Source organism: Bos indicus, chromosome 26 (assembly GCF_029378745.1).
Source record: "Bos indicus isolate NIAB-ARS_2022 breed Sahiwal x Tharparkar chromosome 26, NIAB-ARS_B.indTharparkar_mat_pri_1.0, whole genome shotgun sequence".
Classification (NCBI taxonomy): Eukaryota; Metazoa; Chordata; class Mammalia; order Artiodactyla; family Bovidae; genus Bos; species Bos indicus.
Genome location: NC_091785.1, coordinates 21570531 through 21588217, shown reverse-complemented (window position 1 = coordinate 21588217; position 17687 = coordinate 21570531). Strand labels below are relative to the sequence as shown.

Here is a 17687-nt window from a genome sequence, read left to right as displayed (position 1 = left end):
CTGCTTGCAGCTGCCCAGCCACCCCTGGCAGCTCAGAACTTCCAGAGTATTTCAAGCGGGAGGAGGCAGAGATGGAAGTTGAGCTGGGAAGGTTTCCCAGGGGTAGCGAAGGAAAGTATCCTAGGGCAGAGACCAGGTGGAGGCTGTGGCCTTTGTGGGAGGACTGGCGCTGGAGGTTGCTGAAGGGGTGGAGGGCAGACCCCTTCCAAGTATAACAGAAGTAGGCTGGACAATCACTCCATCCCTCCCCTGAACAGGACAGAGAGACATAGGGACAGACACAGTCAGCCTTCACTGGACACCTGGGCACAAGAACAGTCAGGGTGTCTGAAAAAACTAACAGTTCTCCCATTTCCCTACCCCTAGACTCACACAGGAACATGCAGACCCACGCAGAACAACAGAAATGGGAGCCGGCGACCGACTGCATAATATGCGCCCTCAAGATACACCCAGACCGCTCCGATCCTAGCGGCTGCTCGCCCAGGCGGGGACTCCGCAAGATCCAGGGGGCGCGCGAGGTCGCTTGAGCCCGCAGGTTCCCCCGGGTCTCTATGGGACTGGATGCTGTCCTGGCTAAGAAATAAATGCGCAGCGAGAAAACTGGTGGCAAGCGTTTGTGGTCTCTGGGCGGACTGGGGATAAAAACTGCGGCTGCGCGGAGGAGTGGTGGAAGGAGACAGGACAGCAAACCATCTCCCTACCACGCGGAGAGTCTCCGACGGCGAGTTGTGAGAGACTGCACCCTGAGTTTGGGTGTGAGTGGAGAGGTAGAGCGACCAAATCACTCGAAGTTATTCTCAAGTTTTGCAAAGCGAAAACTCCTTGCTCCAAGGGCGGGGTGGGGGTCGGGTGGGGGTGGGGATGGGGCGGGGAAGGGTGGCTTCTGATGCGCCGCCGATAGGTCTGGGCTAAGGGGTGGGAGAGGGGTCGCAAAGGGAATGCAGCTGAGAGGATTATTGAGGGTTTATTTGAGATCGACTAGTATGAGGGAAGGCCTGTTCCAGAGACAGGTAGAGACAAACTTGGAGCCATGGGGAGTGACATACAAAATTTTATTATTTATTAATTATTATTTATTATTATTATTTATTTGTCATGTGCACAGAAAAGAAAAGAAAAAGAATCAAAACGAACCGACGCGCTGAAGGTGGCCAAGGAGACCAGAGCCATCCGGGAATCTTTCGAGGGTTCGGCTGGGTCCTGGGTTTGGGCCCCTGTCGCGCCAGCCCTACAGGGACTGGAATGGGCCGGGCCTCGGCGTCTGAACCTCGGCTCCCTCGCCGCCCCGCTTGGGCCACTGGAGCCTGGCTGGGCACCGGCAGTTCCCTTAACTATTCTCTTTTCTCGTTTTCCTTTTCAAATAAAAAGGCTCGAAGGAGAGAGAGATCTGGGCGAGGACTCCAAGCCTTTACGGATTTGTTCAAGGATTTTTATTTTTCACTTTTATTGACTTTGTTTCTGTTATTTCGAGTCGTCACGATCCACGGGTGAGGAGACATGCAGGGCGCATCGCCGCTACCGAGAGAGCAACTACGGGGCGGGGCGGCCCGGCCGCCGGTGGCCCAGAACCCACGGGGCACGGCCGCGAGGGGCGAACCTAGGGGCGGGCGCTGCCACCTCTGATCTAGCCTCAGGGGGGCAAGGCAGCCGGGGCAGGGCTGGGGAGAGAGGCCGAGGAAAGGACAGAGACAGAAAGACAAGAGAGACGAAGACTGAGAGAGACCGAGACAGAGGCGGAGAGAAGCAGAGACGAGAGCTGGAAAGGGGAGCGATGCAGAGAGATGAGGAGGAGAGAGCGAAAACACGGAATTACAGAGAAATAGCCAACAAAACAGAGGCGAGAGGAGTCCACAGGACCATGTTCGTCATTTTGCATAGAGATTTCTTTTCTTTTGTCATTTTTTGTAACATAAAAAAAAAGCCCCCCTCCCCCAGGGCGTGCTGTGCTTTAGTGGGCGTGTAGCTGTGTTCCCCCCTCCCCCCCCAGCGAGCGGCGACTCTCACAGCACAGACAGCGGGGCGTTATCTACAGGCAAGGCGGGCGGGCACCTGGGACTCTACCGGGAGGGGCGGGGCGGGAGGGGCGGGGTTATATACACGTGGGTTCGCCTTCACAAGACACACACCGTCTTTCTAAAAAGCAGCAGCCTGTTGGGTGTTTTTGTTTTCCTTTTTTGCAAAGACCATCATATTAAATAAATGTAGACTTGACTTTTTGCGGTTCTGTTCAGTTCCTGCTAGAGGAAGAGGATGGAGGTGGGTGGAGTGGGCAGCCCCCCACCTTCCACTCCGCGCAGCTCAGACGCCAACTCACATCCTGCTCCTACCACCGGCAGATTGAGTCTGTGTCGGGGCGGGGGACGGGGGTCATCGGGTAACTGCTTGGGGGGACCAGTGCCGCGGCCTGCAGAAACTGGTCCTGAGGCAGGCACGGGGACAGACTCAGGTGAGGGCGGCGAGTTAGGGAAGAGAGATGCAGAGCGACGTGGGATCGGAAAGGACGGGTAGGAGGAGGAGCTGCGAGGTGGGTAGATGGAAGAGACGCCGAGGTAGGGGCAAGGCGGGGGCTGAGAAGCTGGTCACTAGTAGGGGCTGCCTGGGCCCTTGCGAACTGGGCAGTTCAGGTGGAGTTGGGAAGAGCCAAGGGTCGGACTCGGTGGGTGCGGGCTGCTGGGGCCTGTGTGCCTTGGGTCCCAACCTTGGAAACGCCTGACGATCCCCAAAGCGCATCCCTGAAGCCCGGCCCCCACGCCCCCATTCCCTTCCACCTTCTGGGCAGGGCACACTCAGAAGGTGGGGGCAATCTGGCTGAAGCCGGGATTCGGACATTTTCCCGAGGTCTCGGCAGGAGGCTCTTCCTCCTTCTGCAGAAAATCGTTTTGTTCTTCATTTCCTTTGCCCAGTCCCTCCAGCGAAGCCTCCCGGCGCTCGCCGGAGCGTCCGAGGCGGGCTGCTCCCGGGCTGGGCCAGGCTGCAGTCCGCGCTGATTGTGTGTCACAGAAGCGTGTCCCCCGCGCGCAGCGGCGGGCCCGGCCAGAGTCCGGCGGTGCGGCTGGTGGGCTCCAGGCCAGCTCGGGCGAGGCGGGGACGAACTGGGTCGGGCCCTCCTCGCGACGCGGCCAGTCCAGCAGGCGGGAAGGGGCGGCGGGCCCGGGCCTGAGGGTCCCGCCCGCGGCGTCACTCGTCCTGTCCCGCCTTGGACGGGGTGAAGTGAAGAGCTGGAGGGGTCCTGGGAGGGGGATTGGGTCTGGGGCGGTGGCCGGGAGGCTTCGGGTCGCGTCGATCCTGCCTCCCTCCGGGGCGGGCGGTCAGACAGGGACGATGTGGAGGCCGAAGCTGTCGGCCTGAAGCTTGATGTGGTCCCCGCGGTAACTAGTGGCGGTCATAGGCAGCGGCAGCAGCGGCAGGGGCGGAGCCCCGGGGGGCGGCACTATAATAATAAGGGGAACCTGGAAGTTAACACAGGAGAAGAATGGGCTGGGTGAGAGGACAAACAGGAGAACAAAAAAGGAAAGAAAAGCAAAGCAGAGACCTCGTGCTGGGGTCTAGCAGGATCCGTGCAGGGAGGCCTTGGCTGAGTTGCGGGGCCGGTTGCCCTCAGGAGAACTGCATTCACCGGGTGGGAGAGGGACCCGATCGGTGACCGCCGCCGCCCGACTGCGGACCTCGAAGGGGGCCCAGGGTGGGGCGGCGCAGAGCCTTGCAGCCGCCGGGAACAGAGCGGAGCGGAGGGAGGGGCGGGAGGCACGGGCTTCCTCTAGGGATCCCGGGGCCTCAGAGCTGCGCTAACGAGCCTGCCCGGCTGGGCGCCCAAAAGTCCGGTGGGGGGTTGTCGAACCCGCACGGCCGAGCTGGCGGGCTGGCGGACCGACACGCTGAGCCGCCGGCCAGCCAGGTGGCGGTACTCACTTAGTAAGGCGGGGTTGCTGAATCTCCAAGCCTCGTTGTAGGCCGTGTACTGGGGGTGGCTGTACGGGTTGCCGGAGAACTCGCTCCCTGCGGGGGGGGCGGGGGAGTGGGGATCAGACACTCGCAAGGCCAGGGCGGGCCCGACGTGCCCGGCCAGGGGCCTCCCCCGGGTCCGAAGTGCAGATGCTTCGCCAGGCGGACGGGCGGAGAGAGAACAATCCACCTGGTCCGCAGGGGGAGACCCCGTGCTAATGGTGGTGGTAGTGGTGGTGGGGTGTGTGTGTCTGCAGAAGCACCGACGCGCCTCCCACAGCGCCGCGGAGGTAGTTTCGGGGCGCTCCCTCGGAAGCGCTCCGAGTCACCCAGGAAGGGCTTATTCTGAGTCCAGGGGCACCTACGCCCTGCGATGGGGACCAAAGCCTTTTTAGTGGAGACTCTGGTTCTAGGAGCCACAGCCCCACAGGGTGGAAGCGGGGGGAGGATGGCGAAGACAGGCTCTAGGGACACTTTGTCCCAGAAAGTCCGGGGAATGGCATCTCAGCACTGTGCCAATGCGAGGGGTGGGGGCTCTGCTGGGAAACACTCCCCTCTCATCTTTCCCTCTAGAGATTTGAAACGTGGGCCACGCAGCAGGGGAAGGAGGCGGCGGGAGGAGGCAGGTGGACTGCCCGCGGGTTCACAAACGGTGAACGGAGGGCCCCGTGGGCTGGGAGCCGTCGGAAGCTGCTTCCCTCCCTCCGCGCGAGAAAGGCCAGGCCCCCGGGTTTCCCCCTCGCCCTTTCTCCTGTGTGATGACCCCAGACTGTTTACAGTGATCCCTAACCGCGGGTTAAGTAGAGGAGAAGGGGCCCCTCTCGGAGAGGGAGCTGGGGTGGGGGTGGGGGATGCAGCCACTGGAAAGCCTGTTTATTGACGAGGAGGGAAAGCATGCGTGCAGCAGGATAATGAGCTTCTGAGCTCAACTGTGACCAAGAGGAACTGAGCTATCTCCTTCCCCATCGCTAATGAAACAAGTGTAATTTCCTCATCAGCACTAGATTCTGTTTAACGACTCCCCCCTTGCCACCATGAGCTCTCTGCGGTTCTCCTCACCCCATCTCCTTGCAGGCTATCCCCCCACCCCCACACCCCCATCTCTCTGAGACCTCCAGTCTCCACCTGCTCTCGCCTGGGACCTTCCCAGAAGAATCTCCTTGCACCCAACACTCCTGTTCCCCCTACTCTAAATCTGGGCAGGAATCCCCCTACTCACACCCTCAACTCTTTTTACCCAGTTCCTCAGCCCCCTGTTCTGCAACTCCAGGCAGCAATCTCCCCCTCTGCAATCCCCCTCCCCTAGCTCTGCTGATCAAGGGCTGTCCCTGAATGGCCCATCCAGGAATAGGGCCAGTCACCCTATTCTATCCACACTCCCCCTTCCATGAGAGCTGAGCTTCAGGGAACGGGCACACAGAGGGTGCCCAGCAGGACAGGATGCAGGGCCAGTGACTCTCATCCTCTTTAAGACAAGAGTTTTTCGGTGTTGATGTGAATAGGAACTTCAACTCTCTGGCTTCAAGCCCAGCTCCCAATCTGGGGTGAGGGGTTGGGGAGAGCACGGCCTCCAGGTGTATTCACCAGATCCTGCACATGGCCCCTTTCTCTCTGATCCACACAGCCCAAACCCAGCTCCTCACAGAGGGGGACAGGTCAGAGCCCCCAGGAGCAGTGAAGGCCCAGGGCTCCTCTGAGACGTGGGGGCACTCTAGGTTGTCTCTCTGAAGCCCGCCTCTCTGGTTCCTGCCACAGCCTGTCTTCTGTTCCTCTCTCCTTAGGGACTGACTCCCTTCTCTCCCTGGGATGGGGTTGGCTCCTGGTCTTCCCAGTGGGTTGGTGTGGACCAGGGTGGCTTTGTCTGAGATGTGAGTCCCTTTGACCGACATGCCCTGGAAATGGTTCTCGGCTCCAAGTTTCCATGGAAACCAGGGCAGGCTCTTCCGAGCAGTGTCAGCTGGCTGGGGGTGGGCTAGGGCACTGAGGGTGGAGCTGAGGCCGAGTGCTCCCAGGGCACAGGCTGGGGTGGGTGGGCACTGCAGAGGGGCCAGGACATACAGGGGGTACTTCTGCAGGCTCCCTCCATGGGGTGCTCAAGAGGGAGGGTGAGGGACCCCCGCTGCGGCCTCTAGGGAGACAGAGGGATAGAACAGCAGTAGTTTGTGGGAGAGGAGATATTGGGTCTCCCCCCCAGCCCCCAGTCTCAGACTACAGACCATGCAGCAGTTTACCCACAGTTCAGCTACCCCCACCTAAATCAGGCAGCTACAGCTGGGTCACATACCAGGCACCATTCCTGCCAGGGTGGAGGTGGGGTAGCTTCCCTGGCCAGTGGGGGGCACGTGAGGGGGGTAACCAGGCAGAGTGGTGCTCGCCATGTCACGACCTGGAAAAACACAAAGGGGGAAGGGGTGAGGCCTGGAAGAGAGGGGTCTGCCTCTGCTCACACCAGGGTGCTCTGTGGGAAAGAAGTATTGAGTGCAGACACGTGGGAGCAGAGCTGAATGAGGAGGTCCAGGTGAGCCCTTACATGTACCTAGCTTGTCACCTGAATGTCCCAGGATCAGCTGTGTGTATGCACCTCTGCTCAGTGTAGCTCTTTGTGTGTCTCCGTGCATGTGTGTTGCAGAAGACAATAGCAACCCACTCCAGTACTCTTGCCTGGAGAATCTCAGGGACAGGAGAGCCTGGTGGGCTGCCGTCTATGGGGTCGCATAGAGTCAGACGCGACTGAAGCGACTGAGCAGCAACAACAGCATTGCATATGTGTGTGTGTTTGCCTTTGCTTGTGTCTCTCTCTAGCCCAAACTCAGTTGGAGAAGGGAGGGAGACGACCTGGCTTTACTCTTCCTTCCCAGTGAGATACTCAGCTGTATCTCTCCAGTAGAAAAAACAACCTCTATCATCTTGCTCAGCTCTTCCCTCTCTGGTGCATATGGTTATTCCCTGTCCTCTCCAAGTGAAGCTGCAGGTGCTGGGCCTGGTGGGTGTGAAGAGCAGGGGCTGGCTGGTGGGCTATTTTCCTGTTAGTGTTTATGACATTTAAGTGATAGAAAACCATCTCCAAAGCAAATCAGGAGCTTTGAGCCAGCAATACAAGTAGATTAGACCAAGTTTCAATGAGCAAAGTCTGCTCTGCCCACTAGCTGCTGGACTTCTGTCCCTGGAGGTGTCCGTTGCTAAGAGTCTGGAGAGTGGGAGGAAGGGCTTTCCTACTGTCCTGGAGTGAAGGCGAAGCATGCCAGTCTGAGGGAGATACCCATGGTCCACAGACATCTCTGGAACACAGCTGTCCCTGAATGGCTTTCCTTCCTTGCAGACCCCCTCCATTGCCATAAAGTGGTCACTGCCTCCTTTGCAATTTAGCATGCTCCAGTCTCTAACAATAATTTGCCCTCTCCCATACTTTCATGCCCTAGAGACTCATTCATCCTCTCCTGGGTCCCAGGTCCCATCTCTCCTCTCCATATTCCCCTTAGTCTCCTCTTCAGCCAGTGCCACTCTCCCACTTCAGTGCCTCTGTCCAACCCTGGGAAGAGGTGTGGCTGGAAGAAGTCACAGAACTATGCATCTCTGGCCCACTTTCTTCTCATTGATGGCGCTAGACCTCATCCTCCTGATGGCTATTCCAAAGCGCTTCCCTCTCTCTCTCCTTGACAGTCTCCCCTTAAAGTTGACCTCCCCCCCAACTTCCCTGAAATGTGTGTTTCCTCACTGCTACCTTAACACATCTGAGTGAGTCATCCTTCCCTAAATAGACAAAGACACAGCTCAGGCCTTTGCATTCCCAGCTGCCCGTGAACCTTTTCATTAGCTGTCCCACCATCACCTCAAACCTGACAGGAATAAAAGTGATCATCTTCCCTATAGTCAGTTCTACTGACCCACTTGAAGACCATCAGACCAAAACCTCTGGAGTTGTTCTTGACATAGCTCCCACCCTCACCATATGAAGTCAGTCACTAAGTGCCGTCAGTTTTCCTTAGCAATGTCTATTAGAGCCATTCTGTTTCCATTTCCTCCATTTGTGTTCCCTGCCTCCACATTCTTCTTCAGTCTATCCCATGTGTGGCTGCTTGGTTAGCCCTCATGAAACATTGCTTTCATCACATCACTTCCCTTGTAAAACTACTGCAGATTCTCTGTAGTCTATAGTTTGAGTGTCTCTCTGGCAGTCTAAAGTCTACCAGGCTTTCAAAGCCTCTCTGGTACTCTTCCCACTCAGCTTTCTCAGCTCTGATTCTCACCCCTCCTGGTTTCGTTTGACTGCTGTCAATGGCTTGGGTGCTGTGAAATCTCTGCTTTTGCCATGTTATTTTCTTCTTACTATCATGTCCCTCTCCTTCCAGCTCAAGCCTTAAAACCCCTACTGTTCTACCTATCAGAGAAGTTTCTCTCTTCTGAAATTTTCTATTATTTCTGTCCTCCATGCTTTACCAGTCACTATAGTTCACGAAGCATCAGCCCTATTGTTTGCTTCCTCAAACAGATCATAACGGAACCAAGGGCAGGCCCTGTCTTCTGCTCTATCTTGCAGTTGAAAATATGGTAGATGCTCAATAAAAATTTACTGATTAATTCTCTCTCAGTCTATTGGATTTAATAGACTTAATTAATGGACTTCATTCCAGGTGGGTTATATTGTTTTCTGTTTCATATACGTTGGTGTCCTTTGGAGAGGAAAAGCTGAGCAAAATGTAAATTTTAAATCTGCTTTTTCTGTACAAATAGTTTGAATAATGGATTATGAATTTTTATAAGATGATGGAAGATTTATATAGGATGATGAAAATGAGGGACTCATATGTTGTGAGTCAGCTTTATCATGCCATGGAATGATAGTCTTTCTACCTATATAACATAGCTAATCTCTTACATTTCAAAACTGAAGAGCAGAACTGTCAAACAGAGATCACTTTGGACTCCCAGAGAGATAGAAGAATCTATGTTTGCTTTGTTGTGGGTTTTCTTTCATTGACTTCTATTGTCAACTAAATGTATGACCCTCCTTGACTATCTCTCAGTGGAGAGGACCAGAAGTGGACAAGTCAGCAACATCTATCAATTTCTAGGGAGATTAGTGATATGGCATTTTGTGGTCAAAAAAGTCCCAAGATAGAGGAGAGTTAGGGAGGATGTAGAAGCTTTGGTGGCTTAGACGGTAAAAAGCATCTGCCTACAATGCAGGAGACCCAGGTTCAATCCCTGAGTCGGGAAGATCCCCTGGATAAGGAAATGGCAACCCACTCCAGTACTCTTGCCTGGAAAATCCCATGGATGGAGGAGCCTGGTAGGCTACAGTTCATGGGGTCACAAAGAGTCAGAGAGGATTGAGGGACTTCACTTTCACTTTCAGAGGTTTTGAATTACAAAAATATAGAAGACCAATTCTTGGTCTTGTGACCCTAATGGCCACCAAACAGCCAGGAAAAGAAGGACGCGTCTTCTCAATAAACAGGAATTTAAATGCATTTGAATTTTGATTTTCAGCTGCATGGTTCTCACAGCTTGTTACACACAAATTCTTTGTACTCTAAGGTTGTGTCACACAATACCTTACCTAGCTTCAGGAGAGAAGAGGAAATGTGGGATAACCAGAAAGGTGTTACCAGCTACCTGGAGGCACCACTATGCAATGTTTATTTCCACTGGAGTTTTTCTCTTGCAAATGATCCAGCTTGCAGCCACAGAACTGTTGATTGAGAGGCACATTTCTAAATTCTATTTAAAAAAACAACTGAATCTGGGAAGCGCTATTCAAATATTTTCGAAGTGTGGGATAAGACACCCACGATGAGGAAAAAGCATAGAAAGCTTCCTGATGTTCTGCACACAGCTGTGCTTATACTCTCCTGGATTCTGTAACATCAGTATCACCACCAAGAAGTGCCTGTTCAGGACCCCTGAGCCAACAAAGGTATAAGCCACTGCATACAAAGCACTCTCAACGGCTTCATTAGCACACAGGTGACACCCGAAGAGCAGGAGCAAATTGACCAAACTCTTGCCAGAGCCATATATCCTTCTGGAACACCACTGTCAATAATGGAAAACACATACTGCAGGAAGTTTTCAAATTACTAAGACCATCATACCATTTGCCCAGCAGCATTCTGTGAGCAAGCCTCTTTCAGTGAGTGAATATGAATGGGTAATGGAATCTTTGCAAGGAAGAATCAACAGAGGACTGGGCCTTGCATTACTACAGATGAGTGGACGAGTGGGAGTGCAGGCGGACTCTAAAACTGTATGACAGCATAACCACCTTCTTCAAACAAACAGGCAAAAGTGCAGAAAGAGGAGGAAACAGCTTCAGAGAAGAATACATGGCTCTAAATATGTATTATTTGACAGACATAGGAAGCAGTCAAGCATTTGCTTTGCTCACTGGTGATGCCAGGAACATGAAAGCGCTCCAAGCATCACACATGAATAAAACCCACATACTATAAGAGGATGGGCATTTCTCTTTGGATAATTGTTTCCTAAGATGACAAAGTTTTAAAGATGGAAGAGCCTTGGAGATGTTGGGTCTCACTTCCTTGTTTTAAAGTTAAGAAAACGGGGGCACAGAGAAGCATTGTGACTTTCCTATTGCTGCAGAGCTGGTAAATGACAAATGTGAAGCTCTGTCTGTACCACGCTGCCTTTCAATGATAACATGAAGCCAGATCCTCCCCAAATGCACCAAAGAAAAGGAAAAAGAAGTCCTCTGACAAACAGAATCTCATATTGTCACCACTGTTATTAGGATGAGGCAAGAAAAACAGGACACAAAGAACAAAATATTGACACTGAAAGTCTGCAGTAAAACTTCATGGGGTTGGGTATTAATCTCCTTTGAGAGTTTTCTGAGAAACAAAGAAGCTCTTCAAGAAACAGGAGTAGTTGAGAATCTAAAGTACCCAGAAGTGTTAGAAGCACTGTACTTGATGAGGATGTCTTCTCAGTTCAACTGCAGAAGTCCCTGAAGATTCTAAAGCCAATTTCTACAGCAATCGTTACATCTGAATCAGACAGCGCACTTCTGTCAGACACTCCTTACCAAATGGGCCAGATCAAATCAACTGTTTGGGAGAAACTAAGTGCAGTTCCTCCTACAAGTACAGAGAAAAGCAAAGTGAGGCTTTATTAAGAAAATTTCAGTCCCTGGTTAATTTATGCTACTTTGTCAGCTCTAAGATCCAAGGGCAGAGCTGTGTTTCTACTTGCACCTAGACTAGCTAGCATTCACTGAGCACCTACTAATTATGCTAGGCGTTGTCCTAAATATTTTCTATATATTATCTCATTTAGTCCCAATATCAACCTATGATGTTGATCTGGTTTTTTTAATCCACATTTTATAGATGAGAAACTGAACCTCAGAGGGGATAAGTATTATGTTCAAGATTTCACAGCTCATAGATGACAGAACCTGGACTACAGAACAAGCAGTATACTCGGAAATGGGTTCTAGAATGACATTCTCAACTACTGTAGACCCAGAAAATAGGTATTTGGTCCAGGAAAGCAACCTGGGATTATGCTAAGCAAATCCTTCCTATAATAGAACATTGCGTCACTTCTTGTTTCTTGCATATTTCAAGTTCTTCCATTTTCTATAGCAAGTGTTTTAAACTGGGGATCACTGATCCTATAGGGTATCATTGATGGGCTTAGGGAGTCCATATAAAGCTATACATAAGATGTCACAGTCATACTTATGCCATACTTAGATGGCTTTTTATCATGTTCTCAAAAGTATTCATGACTCAAAGATTAGTAGGCAGTGTTTATTAAAAAAAGACCAAAGACACTGATTAGTAAGAAAGACACTGGTTTGTTTGAAACCACTTGAATTGTACCAATAAACCAGATCATACAAAGAACAGTAGAATAACATGTGAAGAAATAGGAAGGCTTATCTCAAGTAAGACAAATGTCAGCATCCAGAAGACCAAGGAAATAATAAAAAGGAAGCCACCAAAGCAGCACAGATGCTTTCATTCAGTGATGGCAAGACAACAAGACTTATTAGACACAGATTTATACAGTAAAAGTTATATTCAATGAGCTTAGAGATGCCTTCCCTCAGCATCTTTCTCTGAAAATGAGCACTTTTGCTATCCACTTGACACTACGGAGGACCCTAAGGGGAGAAAACATAACTCTTGTTTTACTATCCTAACCTCAAGTTTTGTCTGCTTCTCATACGGTAGTGAAAATGAAGACATTAGATTGCTTCAAGGTTGGCAGTCTGTGCCTGCATTTGACACAAGCGTTTATAATACTTTCAAGAGCGCACAGTTATTAAACTTGTAGTTACTGTCTAAATATACTGTACATTTACATTCACTACATCAATTATGATCACTTTAGGACCAATCCCAGTTATATAGAACACACCAAAGCAACAACTTTAAATCTGTAAAAGATGTTTTAATAGGAGAGGGGAAGAAATTTCTACCTATTTCATTTTGTTCTTGATTTTCCAGGTTTCCAGATTCTCTGGAAGGTTTCTCCTGGGGGTCAGAGATGCCTGTGTGAGGGCCTGCAGCCCCAGGCTCTGTCTTGGCCCCATAGCTCCTCATCCAGAGGCTGGCCTGCCCTGGGCTCCAGCAGAGGGGGCTGTTTCTGCAGCTCAGGGCAGCTGCTCTCCCAGCCAGTCTGGCTTCCCACCCACAGCTGGACCTCTGTTCCCTGGGGTGTCCTAGGCAGCGATGCCACTCACAGCTTTGTGGGCGGAATGAGGCCTGCACCTTGACAGCCAACCTGCTGGACACAGTCAGTCGTGCTGTTACTGCCCTTCTGCCAGCACACAGTCCGACTGGGCCACGCTAGCCTGCTGGCCCAGGGCCCCACAAGAGGTGCTCCTATAACTCAGCTGGACCATGGATGGAGCTGCAGCCTTAGGATCCTGGGAGAAGGACAGGGAGTGCTGCAAGAATCGCATTCTCAAAGGACTGAAAGGGAACTTGACTATCCTCTAGTCTAAGTCCCTCATTTTGCAGAGGAGGAAAGTGAGGCCCAGAGAGAGCCTCTCCTCTTTCACTTCCCCAGGCTACCACCTTCTCTGGCTCCACTAACAAGTCACAAATGAAGAATGGAGTCTTTAGGTGCTGGCACTCTGGAGGCTGGGCCTGGGCTCGCTGATGGGCTCCCAGCCCCTCGTGCTGGGTGGGCAGAGGTTAAGCCTGTTTGCACAGTCTCTCGATGCTCCAGGTCTCCCAGTTCCTCTCTGGCTTTATTTTGTTCTCTGAGATTGCTGAATTGTCAGCTCTAATCCTTCCTGAAAGCGCAGCGTTTTTCAGGCACTCTGTGTAAGTGAGACCCTAATCCCAAGGAAAACGGCCACTTAAGCTGCCAGAGCATTAGGCTGCTCTCTGAGCCTACTGCAGGATTTCCTCCCTCCCCAGCCGCTCCCCCTCCCTACTCAGCCGACCAGAGGAGGAGAGGCGAGGATTTCAGGCTGAAGGTGTGCAAAGCCCTCTCCGAAGTAACAACAGTGGCAGGGCTTGCCTCCCAAAGCTCAGGGCTGAAAAAGTGCTGGTTTGTTTGTCCCGAGGCTACAGCTCAGAACCTGGGAAGGAAGGGTTCTGATTACCCTGGGGTGGGGATCTTCCTGTCACCTCGTCAGGGTGACTGGCTCTATAGGGGAAATGGCCTTTTACTTAGGTGATTCCGAGACCACCAGGGACATTTCTGAGTCCTTGGTGCCAATACATACCTATAACATTCACTGGGACACCACTATTTAGGGTTTCTGGTCCTTCAGGAAAGGCTGGGCTGGCTGACTTCACTTTTACTTAGCCAACCTCTTCTTCTTAGTACCGAATAACGGGATAAATAGGTTTAGTGCTGGGGGATCCCTCCTCCCACCTTTGGAGAACTCTCCTTTGGGACACTTCAAGCATCTCTAAATATCTACAGCAGCAGAAAGGTTCCCTATAACCCAGCTAACCATGAAAACAGTGCCCAGTGTTCTCTCTCTCTCTCTTTTTGGCTAGGTCACACAGCATACAGGAGGATCCTAGTTTCCAGACCAGAGATCAAACCCTCGCCCCCTGCACTAGAAGCATGGGGTCTTAAACCACTGGACCGCCAGGGAAGTCCCCAGTGACGTTTTCTACTAGGCAACACTTTTTTTTTTTTTTTTTTTTTTTGTAGTTGGCTACTACATGCATTTGAAATAAAGATTGTTGCTCCCTCAAAAATATTTTGATTTAAATTCAAACTGTCCTCTCTCCATGATCTCTAAATAAATCAGTGAGACCATGCTGTGGAGGGCCAAATACAGTCCATTTGGCATGCTCAGCCTTTGGGTCTCATGGATGGAAGGAGGAGATGAAGGGAGGAGTCAAGAGGAGAAGCCCAAGGTAATGGGCCAAATTTGAGCTCAACTTAGAAGCCCATAGAATTACATCTTTGCTAAGATGCCGGAGAGCCCTTTATAACTTCTTCCTCTTCCCCATGCCTCTCCTTCCCTCAGTGGCTCCATTAGCAGCCCAGGGGGTTTTGTCCAAGGCACCCTGCTGGGGAGGGCAGCCCATCACTGCTGGGAGGGCAGCCCATCACTGCTGGGATAGCAGGTGAGCACAGTCATGGGTGTAGAATTGGGGCTGGAGATTAGGGTGGCACAGCTTTTATTGTGTTCAAATTTGACCTGACTCTCCCAGTCCTAGAGTAAATTAATGACTTTTATTTGAAATATCTTTTCCCTCTAGAGGTGGACTGAATGAAGGAGGAAGGGAAGGAGCCCTGATCCAATGACTCCCTAGGCTGCAGACCCACAGCACCCACATTATCTGTCAATGTCTCATTGCTATGGAAATGCCCCCATAATTAAATCAGAGTTGATGTCTGGGGGCTGGTGGTCCTTGGGGATGTGTCTGGAGGCCTCAGGGATGTTTGGAGGAGGCTAGCCTCTTATCAGTGGGCCTTCTCAGCTGAGGAGAAGCCCTCTTGGCTTCATTCAGCCGCCATAGCACGAGCTCTATGACTTGCTATGTGTCTGAAGTTGCCCTAGCCCTCTCCTTTCAAGGTTGGAGAGAAACTCTGATGTCTGTGCCCTAAATTCCTCTAGCTAATCAGGGGCTTTGAGCTGACAGACAAGGCTAGGAGACTCCTAGCCTCCTTCAGAAACATTTCTCAGCCTTTATTGCCCTCTCCTCCCCCAAGGGGCTGGCCAAGGGCTAAGCTGTTTGTTTTATGGAGGGAAATGCAGTCGCATTGGAACGGGGTTGTTAACTACAGGAAAGAGGCATTTCCTAGAGGTCCTCAGGACTCCTGGAGCAAGAGGAGGGTTTCCCAGGGTCCACACCTCTAGGCCACTTTCGCTCACCATCCCAGCTGTGGGTAAGAAGGCTGAACTTTTAATAGTCCGCAACCTTTTCTCAGAAGCTGAGCCCACACAACTCTGTCTAGGCCCCAGGGGCCAGTCCCTGGTTTTCTTTGAACTTTGCCTTACTGGTTTCCTCCACCTCTGCTCAAATTTCCCAGCTTCCAGAAGAACCCCGTCTTCTGCTCCCTCCCCTGCCGTGGGTGGTATTTCCTGCTTAGGCAGCATCTCCTCCCAGATCTCAGCTACAGGTTCCTGCAGACCTGCAGTCTCTAGGCATCAAGAGAAATTTCCCTGAGCTCTTGAATAAAACCAGCTTATCCCCACCAGGGTGGGGAAGCTAACAAGGCTTTTTAGAAATTTCCCCATAAGGGAGGAATAGACCGTCCCTGCTACAGTTGTCCAATGTGCAGACATTTTTCCGAAAGGGAAGATTCTCTGCTGAGACTTAGCAGTATGGGAGCTTGGATAAGAAGGCGACAGGCTCTACTTTCAGGGCTGCCTGGGGGTCCTCTCTTTCCATGCCTCCAAGTCCCCAGAGAACACAATCTAGGTGTCTTCTTTGCCTTTTTAAGGTCACTATTACCTGACTAGTTGCTGAGCAGTGGTAAGGAAGGGGATGTGGGATCCAGATCTGTGATTAACACAAAACATACTTTTAGATGGAGGAATAAATGGCAACCCACTCCAGTATTCTTGCCTGGAGAATCCCCATGGACAGAGGAGCCTGGCGGGCTGTAGTCCATGGGGTCGCAAGAGTTGGACGCAACTGAGTGAGTAAGCACACCCACCCATACTTTTAGAAATACCTTTTAGAATTTTAAACACGCTTACTATATAGTTGCTTTTGGATTGTTCTGGATAGTTTTGGATTGTTATTATCTCTAATTCTTGGGGGGTACTAATTGTTCTGCTTATTACTTCTACTAACTCTCCCTCATAATAGTCTGTATTTATATGAGGTCTGTCATTTGTTGTACTGAGCTCATCTTTAGTGGTGGACTTGTTTCTGTGGGAGTCCCATGTCCTCTGGATTGTACGATGTCTCTGCAAAGAAGATTTGCCCTTGTCCTGCTGGGGTTTCTGAGTAGGTTACTATCCTGGATAAATTTGGATGTAAGTTCTTAGCTGGGAGTTCCTGCCACATCCCCATGGTGTAAATTTGGACTCAGGGTTAGGCTTGGGGTCTCCACTTCTCAGAGAGACGTCACTTTGCCCTCGCTTGTTTCTGTGGGCCCTGGGGATGACTTTGCGGTTTCCCTTTCATAGACAGTGTTGTCCTGCTTTGTTCCTGACTTTATTCAGGGGAATACTCAGTTCCAGTTGTTGCTTCTCTGGGGCCCAAGATCATGTTTTCTGTCTGGTATGTTACAACCCCAGCCTCCCCCAGTTAGGGTCTGCCTCCACTGTGGCCTCTCACACTTTGCTCTGGGTTTGAATCTCCCTCTGTTTCTGATACCAGAGGGTGAGGTTTGGTTGTATATTAGCAATTCTCATTGTTATTTATCCAGCTGTGTTTTGGTGAGTTTAGCTTGCCTTGTTTCTGGACATTGATCTTATTCATCTGTCACCCCCTGGGACTTAGAGGGTGGGGAGAACTTTACTTGCATAAAGCTCCCTAGTGTTCAGCACTGAGTCTCACCAGAGGCTGTGAAGCCCACTCACTCAGGGCAGCAGCTCTGGGGCCCAGTGTATCCCTCGGATTCTAGAGTGAACATGGAGAGCCACTGTACAAGCCCTGACTTCCCCCCCACACCATCTTGCTCCACTGGCGCTCCCAGGCAGGGAACCTGCTCTCATTATCAGGGTGGATCTTCACCAGGCAAAGGGACTCTAAATGCTCAGAAGCATCTGCAAGTGACTTTGGGAATCCTGAAACTAGTATTCATCTTACTCTTGCAGATCAACATCACTGCCAAGGTCCCTTCACACTCTCTGCAGCTGCAGACCTGGCCAGGCACACAAGAGGAGTCACAGTGAGGAGGTCATGGGAAAGAGAGGCTTTTTTCTACCAGTGATGGGAGACTTGGAGGCATCAGCACACAGTCAGAACCAGAGTCCTCCCTGAAAAGACCCTGACTCAAAGGCCGTTGGGACCACTGAGGGGTTGATGGCAGCCCTGCTCTGAGGTCCTCTGAAAGGGTAAGAAGGTGGTAGAAGGTTGCTGCAGCCAGGCAACCTGAGGAAGCCTGGGGCTAGAGTGCCCCCCACCCCCTCCCTCATCCAGTTGGCCCCCTTTTCCTTATCACTTAGGAGAGACTCGGCTCTGTTCCAGACCAGCAGCCTAGAGCAGTGGGCTGGAGAGAAGAGATGCTGCTGAGCTGGAGCGGCCCAGCGGCGGAAGGGAAAGTGGGTGATAAATTTAAATAACCAGCTTGACTTGGCAGCTTGCTGAGTTGTGATGCGGTGAAATTAAAATCTC

General features: G+C 51.6%; 1 protein-coding gene and 1 long non-coding RNA gene across 12 annotated transcripts in view; one reads left to right on the top strand and one right to left on the bottom strand.

The window, feature by feature from the left end:
• Nucleotides 1-755, top strand: part of LOC139179910 (uncharacterized) — a 56442-nt gene extending 55687 nt beyond the window's left edge. The window contains exon 3 of the long non-coding RNA XR_011564210.1: nt 367-755. This is a non-coding gene — a long non-coding RNA (uncharacterized lncRNA). The remainder of the gene's footprint in view (nt 1-366) is intronic.
• A 283-nt stretch (nt 756-1038) lies between these two features.
• PAX2 (paired box 2) overlaps nt 1039-17687 on the bottom strand; it is a 90477-nt gene continuing 73828 nt past the window's right edge. For 7 of the 11 annotated variants that reach the window (XM_070780662.1, XM_070780663.1, XM_070780666.1 and 4 more), the window contains 3 exons: nt 6230-6331; nt 3913-3999; nt 1039-3433 (listed from right to left, as the gene is read on the bottom strand). In XM_070780662.1, coding sequence (XP_070636763.1) covers nt 3312-3433; nt 3913-3999; nt 6230-6331 — 311 coding nt within the window. In that variant the 3' untranslated portion in view covers nt 1039-3311. Of the gene's footprint in view, nt 3453-3912; nt 4000-6229; nt 6332-17687 lie in introns of all 11 variants that reach the window. The other 4 variants (XM_070780664.1, XM_070780665.1, XM_070780668.1 and 1 more) reach the window with 1 other exon arrangement.